Source organism: Trachemys scripta, chromosome 13 (assembly GCF_013100865.1).
Source record: "Trachemys scripta elegans isolate TJP31775 chromosome 13, CAS_Tse_1.0, whole genome shotgun sequence".
Classification (NCBI taxonomy): Eukaryota; Metazoa; Chordata; order Testudines; family Emydidae; genus Trachemys; species Trachemys scripta.
In genome coordinates, this window is record NC_048310.1 from 4,034,419 (window position 1) to 4,058,362 (window position 23,944).

General features: G+C 52.2%; 1 protein-coding gene across 2 annotated transcripts in view; it reads right to left on the reverse strand.

Annotated features, from left to right (window-relative positions):
- The window catches only part of SNTB2 (syntrophin beta 2), a 28,015-nt gene extending 14,551 nt beyond the window's left edge, over nucleotides 1-13,464 (reverse strand). The window contains exons 1-4 of one of the 2 annotated variants that reach the window (XM_034788239.1): nucleotides 13,131-13,202; nucleotides 11,264-11,399; nucleotides 6,949-7,159; nucleotides 2,647-2,789 (exon numbers count right to left, since the gene is read on the reverse strand). In XM_034788239.1, coding sequence (XP_034644130.1) covers nucleotides 2,647-2,789; nucleotides 6,949-7,159; nucleotides 11,264-11,313 — 404 coding nt within the window. In that variant the 5' untranslated portion in view covers nucleotides 11,314-11,399; nucleotides 13,131-13,202. Of the gene's footprint in view, nucleotides 1-2,646; nucleotides 2,790-6,948; nucleotides 7,160-11,263; nucleotides 11,400-13,130 lie in introns of both variants that reach the window. The other variant, XM_034788237.1, reaches the window with a different exon arrangement.
- Nucleotides 13,465-23,944: the final 10,480 nt, after the last annotated feature.

A 23,944-nucleotide genomic window follows, 5' to 3' on the forward strand; every position in this document is an offset into this window, starting at 1 on the left:
CGGATCACAGCAGCTGCACTCTCTGCCCCAACAACCACCAAACACTCCTGTTTTGGAGGCTGTAATGGCTGTTTGAAATACAGGCTTGTCAGCACACCATGCTCTGCTCCCTTTCACTTGCGGGACAGGTGGCAAGAGTGGGCCTGGGAGGAGAACACACATGCACCCTGCCCCATAGATCATCATGGAAGGAGTTAGCAGGGCAGTAACGACACCGAGGTCTCCACAGAGAAGGCTAAAGCTTGGCATGGACTCCAGCAGGAGCACATGCTTTCTGCAGATGCTGCCAGGCAGCCAGTCCTTAGCTCACCAGCACCTCCCAGGGATACCCACGCTGGTCAGCCTGATTTCCAGGGGAGCATTAGCTGTTCATGGTATTCCAGTAGCCAGAGCTTCATGGTGGCCACCTTCGCCTCTTGGTCTGTGCTTGGGCCACAGGGCTGGGTTCTGTGTGGGACTGGAATGAACGCCATGGCAGGGCTGGGAGAGGCAAGGACTCATCCTCTCTGCTCAAAGCAGGAGTGCATCAGTTTACAGAAAGACTCTTATGCTGTAAGCAAACTCCTCGGGAGTGGGAATGTTTGCAGCTCTGTATTAGTGTGAGTGCCTACTGCCAAGTCTCTCATATCCTTCAGCTCGAGCATTCCGTGTCATTTACGAATAACGTCACCGTCCTGCAGAATCCCTGGGAGTTTGAGATCCCTTTCCCCCACCAATGCCCAGTGCCTTGCTGGCTTACGGCTCCTGGCAGGGCTGGGCCGCACACGCTGGCTTATTACAGGGTTGCTCTGGGCTGCTGGCCACATTAAGAAAAAGAATCAGAGTCATGGGCCCAATAAGAGCAACTGGACGAAAGTGTCCTTTTCCCAGGTGATTTATCAGAGGCCTGCATTGCTGTGTGAGCCAATGGGAGCCACTAGCGATGGTGGCTGAGAGGGATGGCCTGAGCAACGCTAGCCCTCCCCTGACTCTCCCACTTGCTACTACGAAGAGCAGCCCAGTCTCTGCTGATTTGCCAGAGAGGTAATGGCTACTGGCAGTCCTGCCACTGAGCAATGTTTGTGGGAGGGCTGCCTCAGCTACTCTGATTGGCACTCCCCCAGCTCTCGCTGGCCAATCACAAGAACGATTTGCAAACTGTGCAGGGCAAGTGCCAGTTTCCACCCATCACCCTTGGAATGCAAATCCAAACCCGACAGTTACTCTGCAGGTGGGACCCCTCCCAGAGCAGTGGGGTTTGACCAGGTGGAAGTCGTCTTACACTAGGGAAATCCTGTCACTGCAATGGAAGGAAGTTCCAGGTTGCAGTCGAAAGGAAAAGCAGCCCAAGGCTTGGAGCACGGTGGCCGACTGACTGATAACAGCTAGGGAAGTTACTGGGCTAGTATTTAAATGCTCACATCCTAGCATCCTGGCCCACCAGCAGTGATGAGTCTGCACTGGCGCTCTCATCTCAGGCTCAGCACAGAAAGAAGCAGGGCTCTCACATGCCCCAGCTAGGGTTGCCAACCCACCCGATTTCACTGGGAGTCTCCTGGAATCAGGCTCTATCTCCTAGAGGCTACTGAAGCCAAACCGGGAGATGTTAAGCCACTAAAAGTCTGGCAGCACAGCGGGGCTAAGGCAGGCTCTCTGCCTGCCCTGGCCCGCACCACTCCCAGAAGCGGCCAGCACTTTCCTGAGGCCACAGGGTGTGTGTGTGTCCGTCTGCTGCCCATGCCCCGAGCACCAACTCCGCAGCTCCCATTGGCTGGGAACTGTGGACAATGGGAGCTGCGGGGTCAGTGCCTGCAGGCAGGGGCAGTGTGCGGAGCCTCCTGGCCCTCCCAGGGGCTGCAGGGATATGCCAGTTGTTGATGGGAGCAGCACGGGGTCAGGGCGGGCAGGGAGCCTGCCTTAGACCCGCTGCCCAGGAGCCACCTGAAGTAAGCACCGCCCAGCCAGTGCCCGCACCCCTCACCCTCTCCCGCACCCCAACCCCCTCCAGCACCCAAACTCCCTCCCAGAGCTTGCACCCCACATCCCCTCCTGCACCCCAATCCCCTGCCCCAGGCTCAGCCCGGAGCCCCCTCCCACACTCTGAACACCTCTGCCCCAGCCCAGAGCCCGCACCACCACCCTCTGCCCCAGCCCAATGAAACTGAGTGAGGGCAGGGGAGAGCAAGAAATGGAGGGAGGAGGGCTGGAGTGAGCGGGGTGGGGCCTCGGAGAAGGGGCGGGGCCACGGAGCGGGGTAAGGGTGTTTGGGTTTGTGTGGTTAGACAGTTGGCAACCCTAGCAGGTGAGGAGCTGTTGAGAGGTTTATCAGCAGCAAAACAAGGAAGGACCCAAGCTATGTTATTCCAGCAATGCCCTGGCTGGAGCTGTGGGCTGAGGGAGCTGTGGGCTGAGGAAGCTGTGGTTTAGCGGACTGAAGACTGGGCAGAGGCCAGAGGTTTGATCCCCAGTGTCATGCAGTGAGTCTGACTGCTCGGAAGTCACGTCCCAACTCTGTGCCTCAATTTCCCCTGACAAGCTGCAGCTTTACAAAGTGCTTGGAGACTGATGGGTGAAAAGCGCTAAGCGGGAAAGGCTTTCACTGTACGGGGTAGGATTTAGGTCATCAAAGAAATGTTCTTCCAGGCAACTTGGAGGCTTGGATCTTACCTGGTAGCAACAAGAGGGTAGCTGTGGCAAGGTGATGCCCAGGCATCTCTTGTCCAGGGCATACAATCATAGAGCAGCAAGTCCTTCTCTGTCATAGCCATGAGGATGGGCCGCCACTGCTGCCTTCCTCCATCTAGTCTAGCCTGCAAGAAGGCGAGAGAGCTGTTAACATGCAGTCCAGGAAGCAGTGTGTGCTGCCCGCCGGGGGCAAAGGATCCTCATTTGGGAGCATCTAAGGTCTGCAATCTGGGGCCAAAGGACATTCCTGAGTAGTGCATCTGTTAAGGAAGTCACAATGTGCCAGTGGGAGAGGGGAGAGGAGCCTGAGTTAGGGTTACCATATGTCCGTTTTTTCCCCGGACATGTCCGGCTTTTCGGCAATCAAACCCCCGCCCGGGGGGAATTCCAAAAAGCCGAACAAGTCCGGGAAAATGCCGGCCGGGCACTTCCCCTCCCGCGGCGGCTCTGCTCCTCCCCTGACTCTTCGGCTCTGTTTAAGAGCCGAGCGCTACGGGCTTTGGGCAGCCCCCATGCCTCCAGACCCTGCGCCGCCGGAGCCTGGGAGGGGAAGTGCCCGGCTGGAGGCATAGGGGCTGCCCAAAGCCCAAGCGCTACCGGCTTCACGGTTTGCCGGGCAGCCTCCAGACCCTGCACCCCCAGGTGGGCGCTTCCCCTTCCGGGCTCCAGCTGCGCTGGGGAAGCGCCGGCCGGGGGCGCAGGGTCTGGGAGCTGCCCGGCAAACCATGAAGCCAGTAGCACTCGGGCAGCCCTTTTCACGTGGCTGGGAGTGGGAGGGAGCGGAGTTAGGGTGGGAAAGGGGTGGGGCTGGAGTGGAAAATGGGCAGGGCCAGGGCCCCGTGGAGGGTCCTCTTTTTTTTCTTTGTTAAATATGGTAACCCTAGTCTGAGTAACAGAGCAGACGAGGCGATGCAGACTAAGGAAGGGAGTAGTGAGCCGAGTTTGGAGTTTTTCTACCCTCAGTTCCTGCCTCTCCCTCCCTCCCAACAGCAGAGCCCAGTGCCTCCCGCTCTCCATGGGGCACACTGGGATCAGGCAATGTGCTGTAGGGCTCTTGTCTGACCCCATGTGGAATCAATCCAAGACGCTTGTGCTCGCCTCCCCTCCCCAGGTGAGGTGATCTACTCAGAGATCAACTGCACTAGGGCAAAAAATAACCTGGAAAATTAACGAGAGTGGATTTCCCTTCATGCCTGGAGCCAGGCCCTGTCTGAAGCAAGCAGCATGTTGTTGTGCTGTATGAATAACTTGGCTGTGGAGCGACGCCCTAAGGAGCAGGCACCGAAGAGTCTAATCTGACTCTGGGTCAAGTGGGCTCTTTATTACTATGGTGTGGGAATGTGTTAACTCATCATCTGAGGAATGCCAGCAAGGCACTAATGGGCCCAGCCATCCGGGAGATCCCATGCCAGGGACGGCCACAGCTCAGCTCTTATCAGACCAAGAAAACACTTACAAGGTCAAGGATAAACCGTAGCTTTGGGATCAGCAAATTCATGGAAGGGCAAGTCTGGGACTATAATTCTAACTCCACGGTAACTGGGCAAATCCCATGGTTGAGGGCTCATACTGCGTGGGCATCAGACTGACACTCAGAACCTGCCGCACAGATCCCTCCCCGGGGGCACCGCTAGATGCGGTCAGTCAGTCCTGATCACACAGCAGCTGGGAGAGCTCAGGCCTATCGATGAGATTCACCACCCCAGTGGAAAGCCGTGCAGGGCGAGCACTGGCTTCCACCCACTCAGACTATGACCCATCACATGGGGGCAGGGAACAGGACAGGACCACAGCCCAGACCGTTATAAGCCCAGCTTGCTATGAACCTGGCCAGCCCTCTCTGGGCTCCTGAGGTGGAACGCAAAGTGCTTCACAAACGCTTCTGAAGTCGCAGACTCCTCTGGTAAAGCCATCCCAGTGTTCCAGGTGTGGGGACCACGGGCAGCGACCGTGCCTCCTGCAGCAGCGGGACAGTGAGCACAATCGACCCCGATCTGATGTTCCAACTAATTCCTTGCTGTCACAGCAACACTTCGCAGGACACAGTCCCACTGGCCCGTGGGGGATCATCCCATTGGAATAGTGTTCTGCCCCGTGTGGAGAACGGCCTACCTTCCTTTAGCTGTTAAAATGCTCACCTGCCTGAATACCTTGTGGGAGGCTGTTCCCATTGCTGGGTTTTCTGCACTGTTGCACAACGTACAGCCCTTTAACTCTGCAAGGTTGCGATTTTCATACTGCACACAGGAGGAGTGCATTGCTTAAGAATATTTACAACAGAAATTAACCTTTGCAAACCCTGGGAGTTAGGTCAACATGACCCCTACGTCAGACTGGGAAGTGGAGGCAGAAAGTCACTGACTTGCCCAAAGCCATGGTCTGTGGCAGATTCCAGACCTAACTTTTGGCCATGTGCTTTAGCCACTAGCCCACGTGTCCAACAGCTGACATCAAGTGACTGGCTTAAATACACAGGACATTCCGCCCCCACAGACTCTCCTTTGTCTCCTCTTATCTGCAGAAACAAACGCTCCAGGCCACTCTGAAGAGGATCTAGGAAGCTTGGAGCTGCCAAAGGTTTAACATCTTTAACTGGAAACTGAACCCAGCCCTGGGAAGGAAGTGCAGGCTCGGTGAAACGTGAGGGGGTTTCATGTTCACAATGGTTCAACACGTAGCTTTGCTGGCATTAGTTTCAGGGCCCAGCTGCACAGCAAAATAGTTGTGAGCCTGGCTGAGCACCAGGTTATGGGACCTCAAGAAAAGTCCATGGACTTCACAAGATTGAACCCGAACTGTCCCTCCCAATGACCTGTGAGGAATGGCCTCTGCTTTACCAGGTCCTCCTACCCACAACAACGCTTTGCTTTGCATAGCGCCTGGTACCCAAGGATCTCAAAGCACTTCAGTATAAGCAAGTTACTTTTCCTAGCAAAAAGGAGGGTTCTCAACTCCATTACTAGATGGACAGAGTGGTCGATTTGCCACAGCCACGTGACTCACTGACAGGGCTGTGCACAGACCCCAGGTCTCTGCTTTAACCATCTTTCATCCCCATTAAGATTATGGCATTGCCACCCCTTTCCTGCCAGTCTAGTTACCCAAGGGATGCATGCACAATGGTGCACAGATACCCAAGCATCAGGAGCTAGAAAGCTCTGCAAGCCTAGGATCAAGTGTGAAATTGGCACTTGGAGCATGAACTCCCACCTAGAAAGGAGGCGTTTTATTGCACGTGGAGGGCAATAAGACAACTGCATACGCATAGCGCCTTTAAATAAAGAGGAAGAGCATCAGGTGAGGTTTTGACTAAAGGGGAAATGAATTATTGAGGGAAGGAGAGAGGACACACTCAGATGGGAAATTCTGGAGCCCTGTGTGCATGCAAAGCTGCTGACTGAAGCACCACCCTAGTGCTGCTAGGAATGAGATCAGGCTTGCACTGACACTGCTGAGAATCAGAACAAACCCTGCCCACAACCCATCCACAACAGGCATGGGAAGCCTGTGAGGAGGTTACAGCCCTGTCTACAACAGGCAAACACTACTACAGCACATGCCCCTGCAGGGTCGGTAGGGCCCACTCCTCCAGAGGAGAGGAGGGTTACTGGAGCTGTGGCCTGCCGGGCAGAGATGAAAGCCGTCTCTGAAACATTACATTGGGTCGGGATGGTTTTAGGTAGAAGTTACATTTTCAAAACTGGATTGGCACAAATCCCTCCCTGGACCGGGCTCTCCCAGAGCGCCGGCTGCCATTGGATTCCATGATTGATCTGGCTTCTAGGCTCACAGTAGTAAGTGGAGAAAGGAGAACGGAAAACACACGAGCCACTACCGAAGTGCTGTAATCTCTGCAGTGCTGACCTTCTCCCATGCCTGCCAATGAAAACTAATCTCTTCACAGCTACACCTTAAGCAGAGTGCTAGACTGCACTGCTACCACACCTGTAAAAATGAGTTCTACCCAAATAAGGTCAAGACATCAGGGGCCCTCCATCTCTGCATACCTTTGGCTAGGACTATAACAGAGTTTAAAAGAGAACTGGATAAATTCATGGTGGTTAAGTCCATTAATGGCTATTAGCCAGGACGGGTAAGGAATGGTGTCCCTAGCCTCTGTCTGTCAGAGGATGGAGATGGATGGCAGGAGAGAGATCACTTGATCATTGCCTGTTAGGTTCACTCCCTCTGGGGCACCTGGCATTGGCCACTGTCGGTAGACAGGATACTGGGCTAGATGGACCTTTGGTCTGACCCGGTACGGCCTCTCTTATGTTCTTATACCTGTTCCGCCAGCCAAGCGATGTGTTTGACCTCCTTGCTACTTCCTGTGGCATTGTTGGCACCTAGCATGGCATTGAGTTCAGCCAGCACCTGAGGGAGGAGGGCCATGATGTTGGTGTGGATGGCCGTGAACCAGGAGTGTGCTGTCGCTGTGTCTTTGCATCGCAGGATCAGGGTGTTTCTGCTGTCCGGAGAGTGCAGCTCTATCAACCTGAATAGGGAGAGAGAGAGCTAGGCTGAGAAGTGCAGCCGGGCTAAGGCAGAGGGGGAACGCGGAAGCCCTGCAGCAGACACACCCTACACATCAATGGGGTTTGGTTCCCCAAGAAAAGTACACATGAAACGCTCAAATGAACCCTTAGCCCTTTGGTGTCTGCTAGGGAGAGCCCCTGGCTGGGGTCATCTACGAGCAGCCCAGGCAGCGCTCACATAGACTTCACCACAGGGACAGAGGGTAGGGCAAAGTTGACTCTGTGGCAGGATGGAATTCCAGTGCTGCGTGGCAGAACGCTGTCTGGAAACTCATCTGTCCAGGTGCTTATGAGACCCGCAGCCCCGGAGGCGGTGACGATCCCTGCTCTGCTAGGGCAGGGGGATGCCTCGTGAATCATCCTCTCCCTCAGCTGGCTGAGAAGCTGTGCCACTGATTAAAAGATTACAGAGCTTTCTAATCTTAGCTGTCAGGCAGCCCTGCCAGGAGCTGATGCAACATCTGAGAGCTCAGGAAGTAAGCGAGCACTGGCCCAGCGCCTGCCAGCACTTGGAGGGTTTTGGGGGCAGCCAGGGCACCCAGGGTCCTGCAGGAACCTTCCTGCGGCAGCTCAGCATCCCTCAGAGCAGCGGGGGTGCCCAGCCCAGATCCCTGCCTGGCTTCTCACCCAATTGCTCAGGCCCAGGCTATTAGAGAGAGCGACACTAAAGGGCGAGCTGGCATCTCTCCCCTCCCTGGAATGCAGATGCAGCACACGCTTCTCACCTCCTCTGCCCTTCAATCAGTAGCTACAGAACCCAGAACAGACTAGCCCTGCCAAACCGCTGCGGACACATCTGCTCCTTATGATGCTCTTTTGATGCCTAACTCAGGACGTGATGGGAGCGCTCGGAAAGCCAACAATTCCCACCATCAGTTAAAGCTGACGGTCCTTTCTCCACAGTTACCTTCTTGGATCTGGGCATGCGTGCATAGTACAGAGCGGCTATTAATTAGACTGCCGGCAAATCAGGAGCCCAGTCGGACTTAGGGGGCAATCACCTGTTGACAAGCAGCTACAGGGATGAGACTATAACTGCGAAACGTCTGAGATGGGCTGTTAAGTGGAATGGAAGTTACACAAATGCCACCCAAAGGCAAGCTGCCTACCAGCCTCTTAGCACAACAGAGAAGCAGGCGTGAAACCACAGAACACGTAGAAACGAGTCCATGTGCTTAAAAGTACATTGGGGCTGGCTAGCTTTGAGACAGGAGCGTGTGCACTGCTCCTCACGGGAAGCCACCAGCGTGCAAAGTCAGTGCAGAATCCTGCTGCAGAACTCCGGAGAGGCAGCAGATACAGTGTGACAAAAGCCTTTTGCAGCGGCAGCTTATTTCCACCTGGATGAGCGGGGGTTGGGTAATTGGATTTGCATTCTCCAAACAGGCTAAATGCAGTTCACTCTGATCCTGATGGGAACCCCAGGACAACTCTCTGCCCTTCCCACTTGCCTGTGCTGCAGGACCCTACACAGGGAATTGGTGCTGCCTTTGTCTAGGTCCAGAGCACAGCTCAGACCTCCGGTCACACAGCTCCACAGAGGCTCACCTCCTTGTCAAGTCCTGGGAGACAGGGAGTCTTTGCGCCCGAGTCTGGCTGCAAAGTTCTACTTGCCAGGGTGCTGCTCGCCTGGGGCTAAAAATTGCAATCTAGATGGTTGGGCTCAGGCTGGAGGCCAGGCTCTGAGACCCTCCCCCCACATGGGGTCTCAGTGTCTACACTGCAGTTCTTAGTGCCACAGCCTGAGCCCCACGAGCCAGAGTCAATTGCCCCAGGGTCTGGGACTCTGTGCCACGGGTTCTTGATGGAAGTGTAGACGTACCCTTGGACTACACTCCTCATCCCACACAAGCTACAGGGGAGGCATTTCGAGCCCTCCAGGTCAGCAGTATGCATGTCAGAGCTCACTTGGCTTCCCACAGCTATGCAGACTGGGTTGCTTGCTGGCTCTCCAAGGACAGACAAAGCCATCATCACGCTCTTGGCCACTGTTATTTACACTGACACTGCATTCTCTCCCAGCTACAGTAGCCCACTCCCATTCTCGGCACTGGTGCCAGTGCCAAGGGGCCTTGGATAGCTCAGCCCCATGAAAACCTCCCAGCATTAGGACATGGTGCTGAAAACGCCTGTGCAGAGCCTGCACAAGCACCTATGCTGGCACGAACGCCAGTGGCGCTGGAAAGGGTGGTTCACCTTACACCAGCACATTAGCCTCGGGAGTGCGTACTGCGCCGTGGAAGCGGTCTCTCCCCGTTGAGAACAAATACTGTTCTGAGTTCAGGACATACGAGCAGTTAGCTCTTACTCGCCCATGTACATTTCTGGCAATTTAATTCCATGGGCATTCTAAAGAGACGCTGTTTTCCTGCCCCCCCGTCATGTTAGTACTGAAGCCATCACGGCTCTTTCACATGTCCACCCACCAACGCACAACGTGCCAAGTTGTGCAGCTTAAAGCAAAGGGGCAGAAGACTTGGCAGAGATGGCATTACATTCCCCACCACCTAGTTAAGAGGAGTCTGCAAGGGGGTTCTGCAGGGCCGGAAACCTTAGTCGTTTCCATCGTGGACCAACTCTGTGCCAGGACAGAGATGCTGGTGGGGCAAAGGTATTAAGTCAAACTATTCCTGGCCAAGATCTTCTCATGGGAGCATTGAGGGAGAGTCCTGCAAAAGGCAGCCTGCATGCTGCAAAAACCCTGTAGCTTGGCCATGACTGTTCCCAAGAGCTGAGTGGGAGGCAGCCTCCCAGCAGGGATGTGTGGGCAACATGGGACGGTGAAGGGACACCACCTTGGAAACTGGTCCTGCAATAACTGTCAGACCTGCTTGGCCCAGGAGATCAGGTAATCGGCCCTACACAACTGGGGCAGCACAACCCCCTGAAGATTAAGTACTTTCTAGCTATAGCAACTTCCCCATCAGTGAGAGCTTGACAGCATTTCCCTGGTCCCTAACACCCAGGGGAGGGCTTTGCATAGGTAATGATAGATACAGGGAAAACAAGGGGAAGTGATTAGTGTCATTTCCTCCCTCTAATGACAAACCCAACTCTCAGAGCTCAGCAATGCAACCTCACTCTGCATGGCAGGGCCCAGCCACCTCCTGGGCAAATGGGGAATAGTTCAAATGCTCAGCAACAGACAGAGGAGAAGCAAGTTTCCTGCAGCAGAGTGCAGTTTGGGACATCACTGCTTACCCAGTACTGCCAACCAATGCTGCTCATTTGCCCCGCCTCCATGCCAGAGCCTGCTCACACAGGCCATGCCAATCTGGCTCCAGAGGCCTCATCTGTTTTTACAGAATTTAACCTTTCCTTGTAACGAAGCCCAGGTGGTTGAGGAAATCCTTCCAGATGCACCCAACAGAATCTGCAGGGGTGAACTACAGGTCCAAGGGCCAGTTCAACCGGTTAACTCTGAACCCTGATAAGTACTGGACAGATACACAGTTGTCAACAGGGAAGTGCAGCTGCTCTGGGACCATGGACTAGGTGTGACATTCCAACTCTGCCCCCGGCTGGACATAAGATACAGCCACTTGGCAGGTACAAAGAAGAGGTGGCAAGGGCAGAGAATGAAAATAAGCACAGCCAAGATTCCCCCTCGCGCCCCCCCCCCCCCCCGACACACACGCACCCAACAGGATCACTAATAGCCTCTAACTGCCCCCAACCACCACTCACTGGCAGGACTACACGCAATACCGCCCCCACCTGGCAGGTGTGTGACAGGGCAGATGGGCGCTACCAGAGCAGGGGAAGGCCTGGATGAGATTCAGCCCAAATCCATCTGAACTCTGTTTTAGAAGAAAGTTAAACTGCCAGAAAGGCAATTTAGATGTGGGGGTTTGGATCCTTCCCTGAGCTGGAGCCTTCTACCCCAGGAGGACAGCAAAATGCAAACACTGCCTGTCCCACGCGGCAGCCAGCCAGCTGGGGGGAGGAGGGGCGCTGAGTGGAGAGACCTGGTTGGTAGCCAAACCACTGAGAATTTCCTGCAAGCTGCAGTTACGATTTGATGAGTGAATCAGGAGATTGGCCTGAGGCGCAGCTGTTCCCACCCTAAGTCTCCTTTAGTCCATCTTCTGCTGCTTAGCTGAAGCTCGAGCATCGTCTCCAGAACCGATCCCGGGGACACGGACCAGCAGAGGAACTGCCATTTCCACTGGAATGTGCGTGTGGCGCAAGGCCAGGTATCTTCTCCATGGAAAGAGTTCAACACGCAGATTAGCCAAACATCCTGTGGACACCCAGCCAGCCAGCCCCTCCCAAAAGGCACCAGGAGAGGACACTTTGTCTTCAACCAGACGCTAAACACGCAGGCGTTACACGTAACCTGGCTGCAAGCAGAGACACAGCTGAACTAGATGGATCACAACCCCGCTTCTCCAGACGCATCTCTGCTGTGACTGCGAACAGATGCTGCAGATCCCACTGCTGCTCATCTGCACAGATGGCCCGTGGCCATGGACCTTGCTGCTCCCCTCACCTTCCCGCCCCATGCGTGTCAGGCGCTGGGTCACTCAGCTCCACAGGCCTCCCTGTGGGTGTACAGCACCTGGCACAACGGAGCCCTGTGTTCGGGACCCTGGGTGCAAGTTAATACAGCCAAAGGAGGAGCCTTGCACTTGTATATCACCTTTGACTCAATCCACTTGGGTCACGTGCACTAGTTAAGGCTCCCAACTCCCACTTTGTGGCAGATAAGGAATAACCACACCCACCTATGAAACAGCTACTTCTGGGGTGGAACGCAGGCTCCTCACTGAACGCTTTGGGACAGGAAGTCTACACTGCCAGATCCTCCTGAAACTGCCGGGGGGGGGGACTTATGTGAAATAATGACCCCTTTATAGCCCCTTCCAGCTGAAGAGCTCAGCTCTCCAAAACCGGGCTGGTTAACCCACACATCACCCTGCAGGCGTAGGAGGGTAAGAACTGGCCCAGAGAAGTGATGTGACTGTGCCAGGTCAGAGGAGTCGGAGCTGCAGGCAGCGTTAGAATGCAAGTCTCCGGACTCCTAGCTCTATCCTCTTCCCAGGCAGGATCAGCACCCCTTGAGGGGAAGTTACCTGGCCAGAACGAACCAGCAGCAGGGTTACCACCTCGAATGTCGGGAAGTACAGTCAGGCCACCAGCTCCACAGCTCACTCAAGGCAGCATCAGCCTCTCTTGTAGAAAGCCCCATTGCTGCTGCCACAAGGTCAGCTGCAAAGGCATTCACACTGCTGGGGGACCCAGCGCAGACCCGACTCCCACCCGTTCATCACAGTGATAAGCAGAACAGCTCCCCCCACCTGCCCGAAGGAACAAACCCATGCCATTGGATCTCTCGCACCTAAGGAGGCCTACAAGGGAAGAGAAACATCTGTGCCCTTTCCTGACATACAGCCAAAGTCTGGTGTGTTTTTCCTGGTTGGTTTTGCATCAGGAATGCAGGTGTCTCATATCTGCCTTTGTTTGCTGGAGGATTCAAAACAAATAGATCTAGCAGGACTTTGACATCACAAGGGCTTGCAAGTGGAGGGGGAGGGATTCAAACCCTGTTTGTCATTGTAAGCACCCATTTAACTCCAGCTCCTATGGGCACCTGGGAGAAACGAATCTCAGACTCACACTCCTACCCCCATAACTAGGGCCTGGGACACTCCTGCAGTTCTCTGGCCTCCCAAGAGCCCTCCAGGAAAACAGACACACGAGGCTCCACATTCCTGACATCCAGATAGAAGCCAAGCAGAAAAAGCAGCTTTTTAAAAGTCTTCCAGACGCCTTTACACATTGCAAAGCAGCCAAAAAGGGATCATTTCTCACCTTGCATGTCCCGCCAGCCTGTGTCAACACTCCTCCCTGCACCCAAAATGCCAGGCAGATAGGCCCAGAGCAGCCTGCCACACGCCAAGGCCTCTGTCTCCCTAGGCTCCAGCTCACCTGTTCTCCAGGTCCGGCATGCTCAAGTTCCTGGCGGCGAAGCACATTTTCAGAGGGATCACCTTCCTGTCTTTGGTGCCATTGTAGTGCTTCGGGGAGCCGGAGTCCTCGCTGCCACTCAGGCTCGGTGACTGGGGAGCTGCCCCGTCCCACGGGAGGTCTGACACCAGCGACGGCTTCTTAATGTAGGGAGTCACTTCCCGCATGAACTTCACTAAGAACAGAGGTGGGAGAGGAGAGTGTTAGCACCTGGGCTGCCTCAGGAGGGGTACACAAAACACTGCATGCACCTGCCCAAAAAGGTAAGGCAGCACCTGCAGATCTGTGCAGCCCAGGGCAGTGTGCCGACTCCCCCACCAGCAGGGAGCAGTGGTCTGCACTCACTGTGAGGACAGTGTCTGCCAGTGGGGGGGAAGGGGGAGACACACACTAAACAGGCCTCAGAGCATGGTCTCCTGCAAGGACCAGAAGTCGGCTGCTAGGGATCTAGCTTAGAGGACAGGTGAGTGAACCTGCCCAGCTAGCCCCCCATACGGATGTGTGCAAGCTTTTGCAGGTCGGAGGGGGGGCACTTGCCTGAACTGTCCTAGGAGGATGTAGTTTCACACCCCCATTTGTCGACAAGCTCTCAGCTGTCTGGCAGCAGAATGGGAAATGGTAAACACATTTATACACTATTTCCACAGGGGGAGGGTTCCTCAGGACTGTGGGTGACAGGAAGCTGGTCTCTAGGCACGCTGTGAGGACAGGAAAGGACTTGCTTGTCTTAGATGGAATCAGACTGCTGCTGCCTCTGCAAATACAGTCCTAGTGCTCTGCTCTCCCCACTCATGGCCTCAGGGGGAGCGGGGTGGGTCTCAGGGCTATGTCAGCAATGGTCTCTGGATAGTGAAGCCAGAGGGTTACCAGACACAGAAGGTGTTTTATGGACACTTCCAACTCCTCCTTCCCTTGGTCATTCTGCCTGCACACGTTTGCCAGAGATGAGGGATGGCCCACTGGTTCAGTTCCCTGCTCTGCCACAGACTCCCTGTGAGACCATGGGCACGTCACTTAGCCTCAGCTCCCCAGTGGTACAGTGGGGATAACTGCCCTGCCCCACAGGGTGCATGAGGAGAGAGACAGGAAAGACTGAGATACTCAGATACTACGGTGATGGGGACCGTGTCAGTACCCTAGACACAGATCAGGACACTTCCAGAATAGATCCTCCAGCAGGCACATGCTACAGCCTGGATGCTTAGTGACGACATCATCAGCTACAGCACTGATCAACGAGGTGGTACTGCCATTACCTGACCTCGCCAGCTTGAATACTAGTTCAGAGTGAAGCTAGCCACCAGCCAGCTCCTAGACAAGCGATCCAGGAACACACACAGGGGCTCTGAGATGTGGGTTCTAACCCTGACTTGCTGTGACCCCTCAGGTAAGTCACTTACCCTCTGAGCTCCAGTCTTCCATATGTAAAATGGAAGCAGTTCCCTAAGTGCTACAGTGCAAAGAATTACAGCCTGACTGAGACAGGCTAGAACTTGGGAGTTTGCTAGAGGAGTGAGGGTTGGGGTCACTGGCTCTCCATACCATCCAGATGGGAGCTTCCCGAGTGGCACCCAAAGGAGGAACTCTTCATGGCTCACAGAGTGGGAGAGGCTCCTAAACACTTGTGCATGAGTGGAGAAGCTCCCATCTGGCTGCCGCAGGGTTCCCCAAGCTCTGTAAGAGGAGCTGTGCACTCACGAACCCCACACATGCCTAAAGGAAGAAACTTTAGCTGCTTTAAGGTGCAAACTTTGAGACTAACAGAAGTACTGGGAGCATAAGCTTTCGTGGGTCAGAACCTCACTTCTTCAGATGCAAGTGGATCTGAAGAAGTGAGGTTCTGACCCACGAAAGCTTATGCTCCCAGTACTTCTGTTAGTCTCAAAGGTGCCACAGGACCCTCTGTTGCTTTTTACAGATTCAGACTAACACGGCTACCCCTCTGATATTTAAGGTGCAAAGCTTCCCCTGAAGGCACCTATTCTAATCTATGAAAGTTCTAACACATAACGCCACCTGCACCAGTCCTCATCCAGACCAATAGATTAGCGTGTCATACACTTACAGCTTGTATAGGGAGAGTGCACTGCTCACATGAGGTGCTCCTGGCAGCCCCCCCACAATCTTCCCAGATGCCACCCTCACATCTCCCTCTATTGTAGGGACTTATGCATTCTCCCACTGCCAGGAGTTGTGCACTCCCCATTCTCCCACCCCCAAACCAGAATCCCCCCATTCTGTACCCTGTGGTTGTTATCTGTCTGGGTGTCCAAAAGTTAGTTTCTCTTGGGAGGACAAGAAGGGCTCTCCTTATGCTTGAAGGCCATGATCCAGTTGTTTGATCCATAGAAAATTGCAGAGGTGCTTGAAGCTAAACAAAGGCCAGGGGCTCCATATACTCCCCATTTCCCCCCTTTCAGCTTTCTGATTTTCCCTGCAATCAATAGGGTTCTGGCCACGGCTGGCTGGAACATTCCCTGCAATTTTGGAATTGATTGGCTGAAGAGTTCAAAAGTTACCACCCCGCAGACCGACAGAACCAGAGTGAATGGCCTCACAAGCCCAGCCAACCAGAACAAGTTTGAGTTTCCCCTCAGAGTTCTGAGTAGGAAACTTCTCAAGAAATTAATCAGCTCGGTTCTGGACCCCTCATGGCACCCAACCCTCTTTTCCAATTTGCCTCACAGGATTCCTAGGAGAACTAGGCTGGTGGCAGAACCCATCTGAAGTTTCACAGGTGGATAGGTTTATTTTGGGTAAAATTTGACAGAGGGATCAAAAACCTGCTTTATAACTGGAAGCTGCCTCGGCCTTTAATTCTCAGCCTCTCATCTCAGCACGCAACAGTACAAGCTACATATTGATTGGGGGGAGGGATAGCTCAGTGGTTTGAGCATTGAGCTACTAAACCCAGGGTTGTGAATTCAATCCTTGAGGGGGCCACTTAGGGATCTGGGGCAAAATCAGTACTAGGCCCTGCTAGTGAAGGCAGGGGGCTGGACTCGATGACCTTTCAAGGTCCCTTCCAGTTCTAGGAGATGAGATATCTCCATTAATGTATATTAAACATCCTCCAGACATCAGGATTTGGCTGGGAAGAAGGAGAAACAGCAGCAGCGTCAAAGAGGATCTTTCTTCCCCAGGTGATCAGGAGTGGAGCAGTCATGCACAGTGCTCCCTTTGGGAAAGCCGGTTCTCTCCCTGAGCAGCTGACCCAAGCATGTAAGTGTATGGCCCTCCGTTCCCCTTTTGCTTTTAAGGGAAGAGCAGAGCCCATGGGCTTTAGCAGTCTCAGCCCTGAGTTTTCACTCACTGCCTGCACGACTGTGCCATCTCCTCAGGAATGAAAGGGGAAACAGGAGCTCAGAATATTATCCAGCTGGAAAGGAAGGAAGTGCAGCAAACTGCAGCCCGATGCAGGACAGACACGGATGGCTGCAGCTGCCTTTCTCCCCCAAATGTAACGGGCCAGCTACCGGGGGGGCCGGGGATTCAGTTGAGGAATTCCAAGGTGTTTAGAGTTGTCCTAGCAAAGGAACCAAAAAGGCACATTTCTGTAATAAACTGAGCCATCTGCTTGAAGTATAGCCCAACCACTGCCCCGGAGACCACAGCAGCATGGGAGAAAAATGTCCCTTTCAAATGGCCTCATGCAAGACGAGCCACTATTAAAAGGGAGCCTGAGGAGGGAAGGGTCAAACCAGGAAGCTCAGTCTAGATGGCCTCTTTTCTAGGTCTCGTTGTGAACCTGCCCTGGGACCCATGGGCGACTGAGAAACGTTGATCACTCCCAGGAACGGCAGCTCCCAGACAGCTTCAGTGACACATGTTTAAAGGAACAGCAGCAAGCTCCCAGGTGACCCAGCAGGCAGGGTGCCCACCCCAGAACTGGGCTGCTCTGGGAATCTGGGAGAGAATGGTCTGTCTGCATGCCAGCTGCACAAAGAAATGGAAGCAGGCCTGTCAGCCCCCTGGAAAATGTGACCGGGGCTTTGCATAGGGAAGTGTTAAGAGCAAGCTGTTCCCTTCCCTTCCGATAACCTAGCCGTGGGGAGGGGGGAGCTGGGGCACGGGAAGTAGATCGCTGCAGAAAGTTTGGAGAAATATCTGAACCTCTGGGTGTGCTTCCCAAAGCAAATGCAGGCTCTGCAGCTGTGGGGCTGCCAACGACTACACTAGCATTCGCCTTCTACTGCGTAGGGTAGTCTCTGAAATTGGGTTCAGAATAGGATACAGCAGTTTAGATTTTTAAAACCACAGGAAATTCATGGTTCAGGCCAATATGGTCCCCGACCCACTCTGCTGAGGAGGAGAACAGAGTCCAGACAGCTGAGTTATAGTTCAGAAAAATCGGAGTGACCTGGGAAACGCAGCTCTTTGGTCTTCAATTGCTTTGTTTATTTCAGGGATGAGTGTGTCAGAGGCTGGAAGGGGTACTGAATTCTGGGGTTTATTGGAATTTTTAATCATTTAATTGTTTCTCTGTCTCAGCAGCTTCCTGGACCCAGAGAAGCTGCGTGAAGCCACATTTAGTGCACACACCAATTCCTGATACACAACATTCCGGGAAGTTACTGCATACATCAGCTGTCTGCTTAGTTGTGAAGAGGGCTCCAGCTTCGGTGACACAGGGACGGCTGCTGAGACACTCTCCAGAATGGGAGGACTTTTTAGTCACTACTTTTTGTGCTTCTAAATAGACTTTTGTACATCACTGCTCCAGGTGCTGTTCCGGTAAGGACCAAACCCTCTGGCCACATTCTAACACAGAATTTCTGTGGCATAGAGATTTAGAATGGGACTAGCCTCATGAATGGCTCAGGGCTTGCCTATGTAGGGTGGCCAGGTGCCTGGTTTTCAACTGGAAAGTCCAGTCAAAAAGGAGACCTGACAGTGTCCGGTCAGATCTATTGACCGAACACCCAAAGTCCAGTTACTGCGGGATGGGGAGGTGCTGGGTCATCACCTGCATCAGCCCCTACAAAGCTAGGGCTCCCCAGCTCTGCAGGCGAGTCCCTCCTGACCCAGGCAGGGAAGTGGGAGGGGAAAAGCAGCAAGCGATGGGGGAGGGGGAGCTGAAGGAGGAAGAAGAGTGGACTGGGGGGGGGGGGGGGGGGGGAGAGATGGAGCCCCGGGAAAGATGTGGGGCAGGGAAGGTTTCAGTACTCTGATGGAGTGTCCAGTTTTTAAATATTACCAAGTTGGCAAACCTATGTCTATGTCAACACTTAGTTTGTGGGAAGCCAGAGTATAAATGTACCCACGCTACCCTGCCACACACTAAAAGTTCCCAGTGCGCTTTGATGTGCCTGCTTTGAAACAGGGTCAAAGTGCACTAGGGAACTTCGAGTGCATTGCAGCAGGGCCCAGAGGGCCAGTTAGTGCTTGGCAGGCTAGCACAAGTTTGCTTTACACCCCAGCCTTCCGCAAACTAAGTGTCCATATAGACGTACCCACAGTCTAAGAGGGGTATCAGATTGTACTGGGCTACATAGACTAATGCAAGGATTGCTCTGGATTTAGCCATCATACAAGGCAGACTGTTCCATAAAACACAGTGCACTATATAATCAGCTACTCCGCAGGCACAACTGAGACTGTCCCCTCTACTGCCTCCCCTCCAGATCAGCTAACTCATGGGAAAGAGCAGCACAGACCCACCTTCCCCTCAACTTCAGCACTGTGTTTCCCTGTGACTAGGCTCTATGAAGCGGGAAGGCTCTCTCTGCCCTGGCCTTCTCTGCACTAAGCCACCATCCTGGCTGGGCTGGGCTGAGCGCTAATCATCTAGACATGATGGTTATTTATTACAGCCACAAAGCTTTCGTCAGCTGGTTCCCAGAAACCACTAATTTCCTTCTACAACACAATTAGCACTCCATCAATCCTGCCTTCATGCTCTTCGATCCTTCAGGAGCAGGTCAGCAATTCCCAACTAGCATCCAAACCAAACTCTGTAAATGCAGCTTCTAGAAGACACCCCAAACTGGCCTGCATGGGAGTGGGCCTTGGGGCACAATTCCAGTCCCTTCCCAAGCTGACTGTACCCATTTGCATTGCCCTGCTCCTGTTCTCTGGCCATCCCTCCCTTCTCAGCATCAGACTTCAGGCTCAAGCCTGAACAAACCAGTTTCAGGCAGGAGGAGTCTAAACCTGCTCCTTGAGGATGGCCAGCTAACTCCCCCCCATGCTGGCTACAAAGAGCTAAGCCTTGCGCTTCAGGCTGGGATGTGGTCTAATTAAACAGAGGAGCTGACCGAGAGAAGCCCCTGGCACCTGCCCAGAGCACACCAAGATGTAGAATTTGGCTGGATGATCAAAGACTCGACAAAAAACCTTCAAAATCTCAACAGCTTCATTAAGCAGGAAACCTGAACCAAATCCCCACAGGTGTGGGAACCTGTGCCACAAGGGCTCAGATAGCTCTGCCAAACCAGCGCATGACTGCAGGGGACACGCTTTGCGTGGGATGAGTCGATTATCCTTTATCCCTGGTCAGAAAGAGGAATTTGCCAAAGCTATTAAAAAGCGGAACAGTGTGCAGTATTGTCAGGGAAAAACAGAACGTCCAGTTACCACGCCGATTAGGGAATTCTTCCACATTGCTAACAGTCGCCTAGCCAGTCCAGCTCTTCTCTACAATGCATTCTGCACCGTGTTCTAGGAGTGGAAGGTTCTTTCCCTTGCACGTGCTCCCTCTAGAAGAATATTCACGACTGCCCTAGATTAATCTCATTACAGATTACAAGACAAGGAGGAAGGGCGAGCTGGCTCCAGTGGTGCCGAGAAGAATGGTTAGAACGTGCTCCCCACAAAGACTCAGATGTGTGGAGTGGGACTTCATTCTTGGGCAATTTGAAACTTCAAAATAGCCTGCAGCAGAATCTCCATAGCAGGCAAAGCCCCCAGCAGGCAAAGCCCCCTTGTTGCCTCCACTCCAGTCAGACAACTGCACTCAAAGAGCAAGAGGCTAATGGCTGGTTGATTGACGTCTGCTCTTTTAGCCCTACTGGAGTGAAATAACAGAATTGTTCAAAGAGGGAAGGGGAGCAACCAATCCCTCCTGGTTCAGACTATTACCACTACTAAGGGCAGTGAAGAATTTTCAGACCCGGAGAAACTCCTCTGCATTCAAAACAAGGGCTCTTCATATGAAGTTCAAATGCACAATACTTCCACCTATGAGTCGTGTCCTTAGAAGGGTGGAGGGACCAGACAGCTCATCCCCAGTTCCTGGCAGCACAAGGAACGGAACTGAAGCAGGAAAGAGAATATAAACCAGCACAATGAACGTGACCAAGGGGTCAGCTGCCACCCCATCCTGGATCTCATCTGCAGCTATGCCTGCGGAAGGACGACGCTATCCAAGTTTCCAAAGCTTTTGACGCTTCACCACCAGCTTAGGATCTGCTGTTCACAGCTGCCGGGATTCTGTCATCTTGGGGGATTTTCTAGCCAAGTTGGCACAGTTCCAAAGGCTTCTCCGTTGTCAGCAGTCGGAGGGAGAAAGGGGAGCCATTATTTCCCCCTAGCCAGATCACCTGCCCCCAGAAGACACAACTAAGGAGTACAGCTGAGAAGGAGCACTTTCGCAGTAGGCTAAAAGACTCACCACTAGCCTTGCCTACACTAAGGACATTTTGGAAAGATTCCTCAGTATCGCTGTCAGTCCGGAAGAACCAGCGCTAGCAAATCGGTTAGACTTGCTCCCAGCAGGCATGGATGACACAGGGTTGAAAAATGTACCAGCAGCAGGTGGGCTGTCTACATTAGGGCTTCCAATGTCGGTAACTCCAGGGAAGGGAGAAGCAGTGCACGAGAAAAAACCTAAGTTAAGGCCTCAACTTACTATCATCTTTTAAAATAATTTAAATAAAAAAAAAAAATCAAGAAGTACATTTGCTATTGACGTTTTAAAGGAAGTCAAGCCACTGAACAAGGGGAAGTTACTGGCTAGGCACCTGGGACCAGGGATTGAAAGCGCTAGGCCAGCTTTCTGATAGCAGTAGTCACTTCTCCAGGAGGTGGAGAGGGCAGGACAGTTCTTTTTCCTCTTCCAATCTATGAATGCAAATGAGGTTGAAGAGGATAAGATCTAGTTTAAATTTTTGAAGGACACAGTGACCAGAAACAAATCAGCTCAATTCACTATCGACAGATAATACTTCCTCCTCTGTTAGTTTTATGATACAAAACAGGTTTTGCATTTAAATATTCTTATCAACACAAGACGAAGTTGTGGTCAACACGGGTGGAGCTCTTCACTTTACAGCCTCATGCTGTTCCACTCAAAGCAGTAGCTTGGGTTATTGCAGTCTTGTGTGATGTCCTCCAAAGATCCTGCCCAAATCCTCCAGCAGAGACAGGGAAGGGATGACCCGAAACTTAGAATGGAAGTAGTCAGAGATCTTTCTGAAGCTGGGAGAAGCAGTTTGGTGGGTTTTTTGCCACTTAGACCGCTGCAAGGCCTTTCAGGGATAACCCCCTAAGTGCCAACCATTTAACATTAAATAGGTTAATTATATCATAGGTGAAGGCTGCCTCTCATAGCAGAGGTATAGCGTGCATCCACCTAAGTAGGCACTCATCTGGTCTCCACAGGATGGACACACCGAGACCTGAATTAAGTTAGAAAATGTTTCCTGCATCTAAGTGCCCAAAATTAAGCACCCTACTAAAATGGTCCAATTTTCTATGCATGGCCCACTCCCACTGAAATAGGAGCTATCGGTGTGGAGTACTGATAAGTGACCCACTGTCAGCAGGGTGCCTACTACTGTGGCTTTAGGCACCCAGTGCAAGAGTTCTGGCCAGAACTACTCAGGGCGGGGCTGTTTTGTCCTAGTCCCCTCTCTGGTACTGGGCCAAACACATTTTTTTCTTTCTACAGCCCCGTCAGTTGCAACAAACTCCTGAAGTGGTTCCTGTTTAACAGCTGCATTGTGAAAGATTCATTGAGGACCTAATCCTGTGCTCACTGAAGTCAGCGGCAAAACTCCTATTGAGACTTCAATAGATGCAGGATCGGGTCCTAACAGGACAAGTTCACCTGTGTAGCTCTGCATATGCTCTCCCCCGCCCTTCAGAGAGGTTCTCCCTGCATGAACCATTGACCTCGGGGGTTCTGGAAAGACACGGATAGATGTTTCTGAGGTCAAGAACACTCCTGATGCAAGTAGACTTGGCAAAATTCAATTTTTTTTTCAATTGTTGACTGATAACATCAATGTTCATATTTAAGCATTTTTTATATTTATCCCCCACAGCAGTGGGAAATTAATGACAGTACTTGTTGAGATTCAAAAAAATAAAGCCTCATAACTTAATACATTATCAACCTCACATGTCAAAATCCTCAAAGTAAATATCCTTAAATCAAACTTTAATATGTTTTCAAGCAGCATTTTTCTTACTTTGCCTATCTGTACATTTCAGTAATTGAGGAAATACTCTTTTTGTTGATTTGTGTATTTATGATGCAATTGACATTCACTGTTAAAAATCTAATCCTCCCATTCCCCCCATAAGAGGCAAGGAAATAGTGAAAACATCTCAGCATTCACATTTTAAACGTCCTAGCTCTCGAGCAGCTGGTGATAAGGCATGTTTTCAGGTAGAGAATCAGAGGAACCCAGATCCTGAAAACAGACAGTTGACAAGTATCAGGGGGTAGCCGTGTTAATCTGTATCTACAAAAACAACAAGGAGTCTGGTGGCACCTTAAAGACTAACAGATATATTTGGGCATAAGCTTTCGTGGGTAAAAACCTCACTTCTTCAGATACATAGAGTGAAAGTGGACAGCTCTTTCACTCTATGCATCTGAAGAAGTGAGGTTTTTACCCACGAAAGCTTATGCCCAAATATATCTGTTAGTCTTTAAGATGCCACCAGACTCCTTGTTGTTTTTGTAGACAGTTGACAGTGAATCCTAATTATACATCTTTGAAGAAGGGGAACAAAGCTGAAGGCAATAACTAATGAACTACAAGTCAGCAGAGAGTAGAGAAGAAAAAAGCAAACTAGCTACAGCCCACTATGAACTAAAACGGTCTACAGCTTGGGGAAAATATCTGAAAAGCCCTCAAAGTCTCTTAGTCCTCTCCACATCAAATATTTGCAACCCAATTCATGAAAGCACCATTAAAACCCAAACAATATGCCATCCTGCTCCAATAAAACACACACACAATAGACAATGTGCACTGCTAACATAAAACAGGACATGCAGGCATTCAGAGCCTCTGAGGCAGAATGATTTGCTTTGTTTAGAAGTTGAGGGTTTCAGTAATGAGAGTGGCTTTCCCACAGTCTGAACCACAAGGGGGCATTTGCCCACTACATTTTTGGGGATGCCTCCCCTTTACATCTCTCCTGAATACAAACAGGATAGAAATCAGTATTACAGCAAAACCTGCACTCCTTGTTCAGCCCCATTCAACACAGAATTGTGCAAGCCATCTTGTTTCTGATCGTTATTTTCCCCAAATAGAGAACTGCCATAGCACAAAATTGAATGTCAAAACCCTCACACTAGACCCTCAAAGTAACCTAAGCCACGAATGCACCCAACACATATATGGCCTGCTACGCATGTTCCCGTGGAGCCCCAATATGCACACAAGAGCTGCTGACAAAGGCTCGCCAGCTTACATTAGTGGCACTGGCACCCACACTTCTTGAGCTTGTGTGTCATGAGAAGTGAAAATTGTGTGGCTATTTGCATCTGACTTTTGTCTGGGTCTGATCCAAATGGGCATCTGCAATTAACCCAA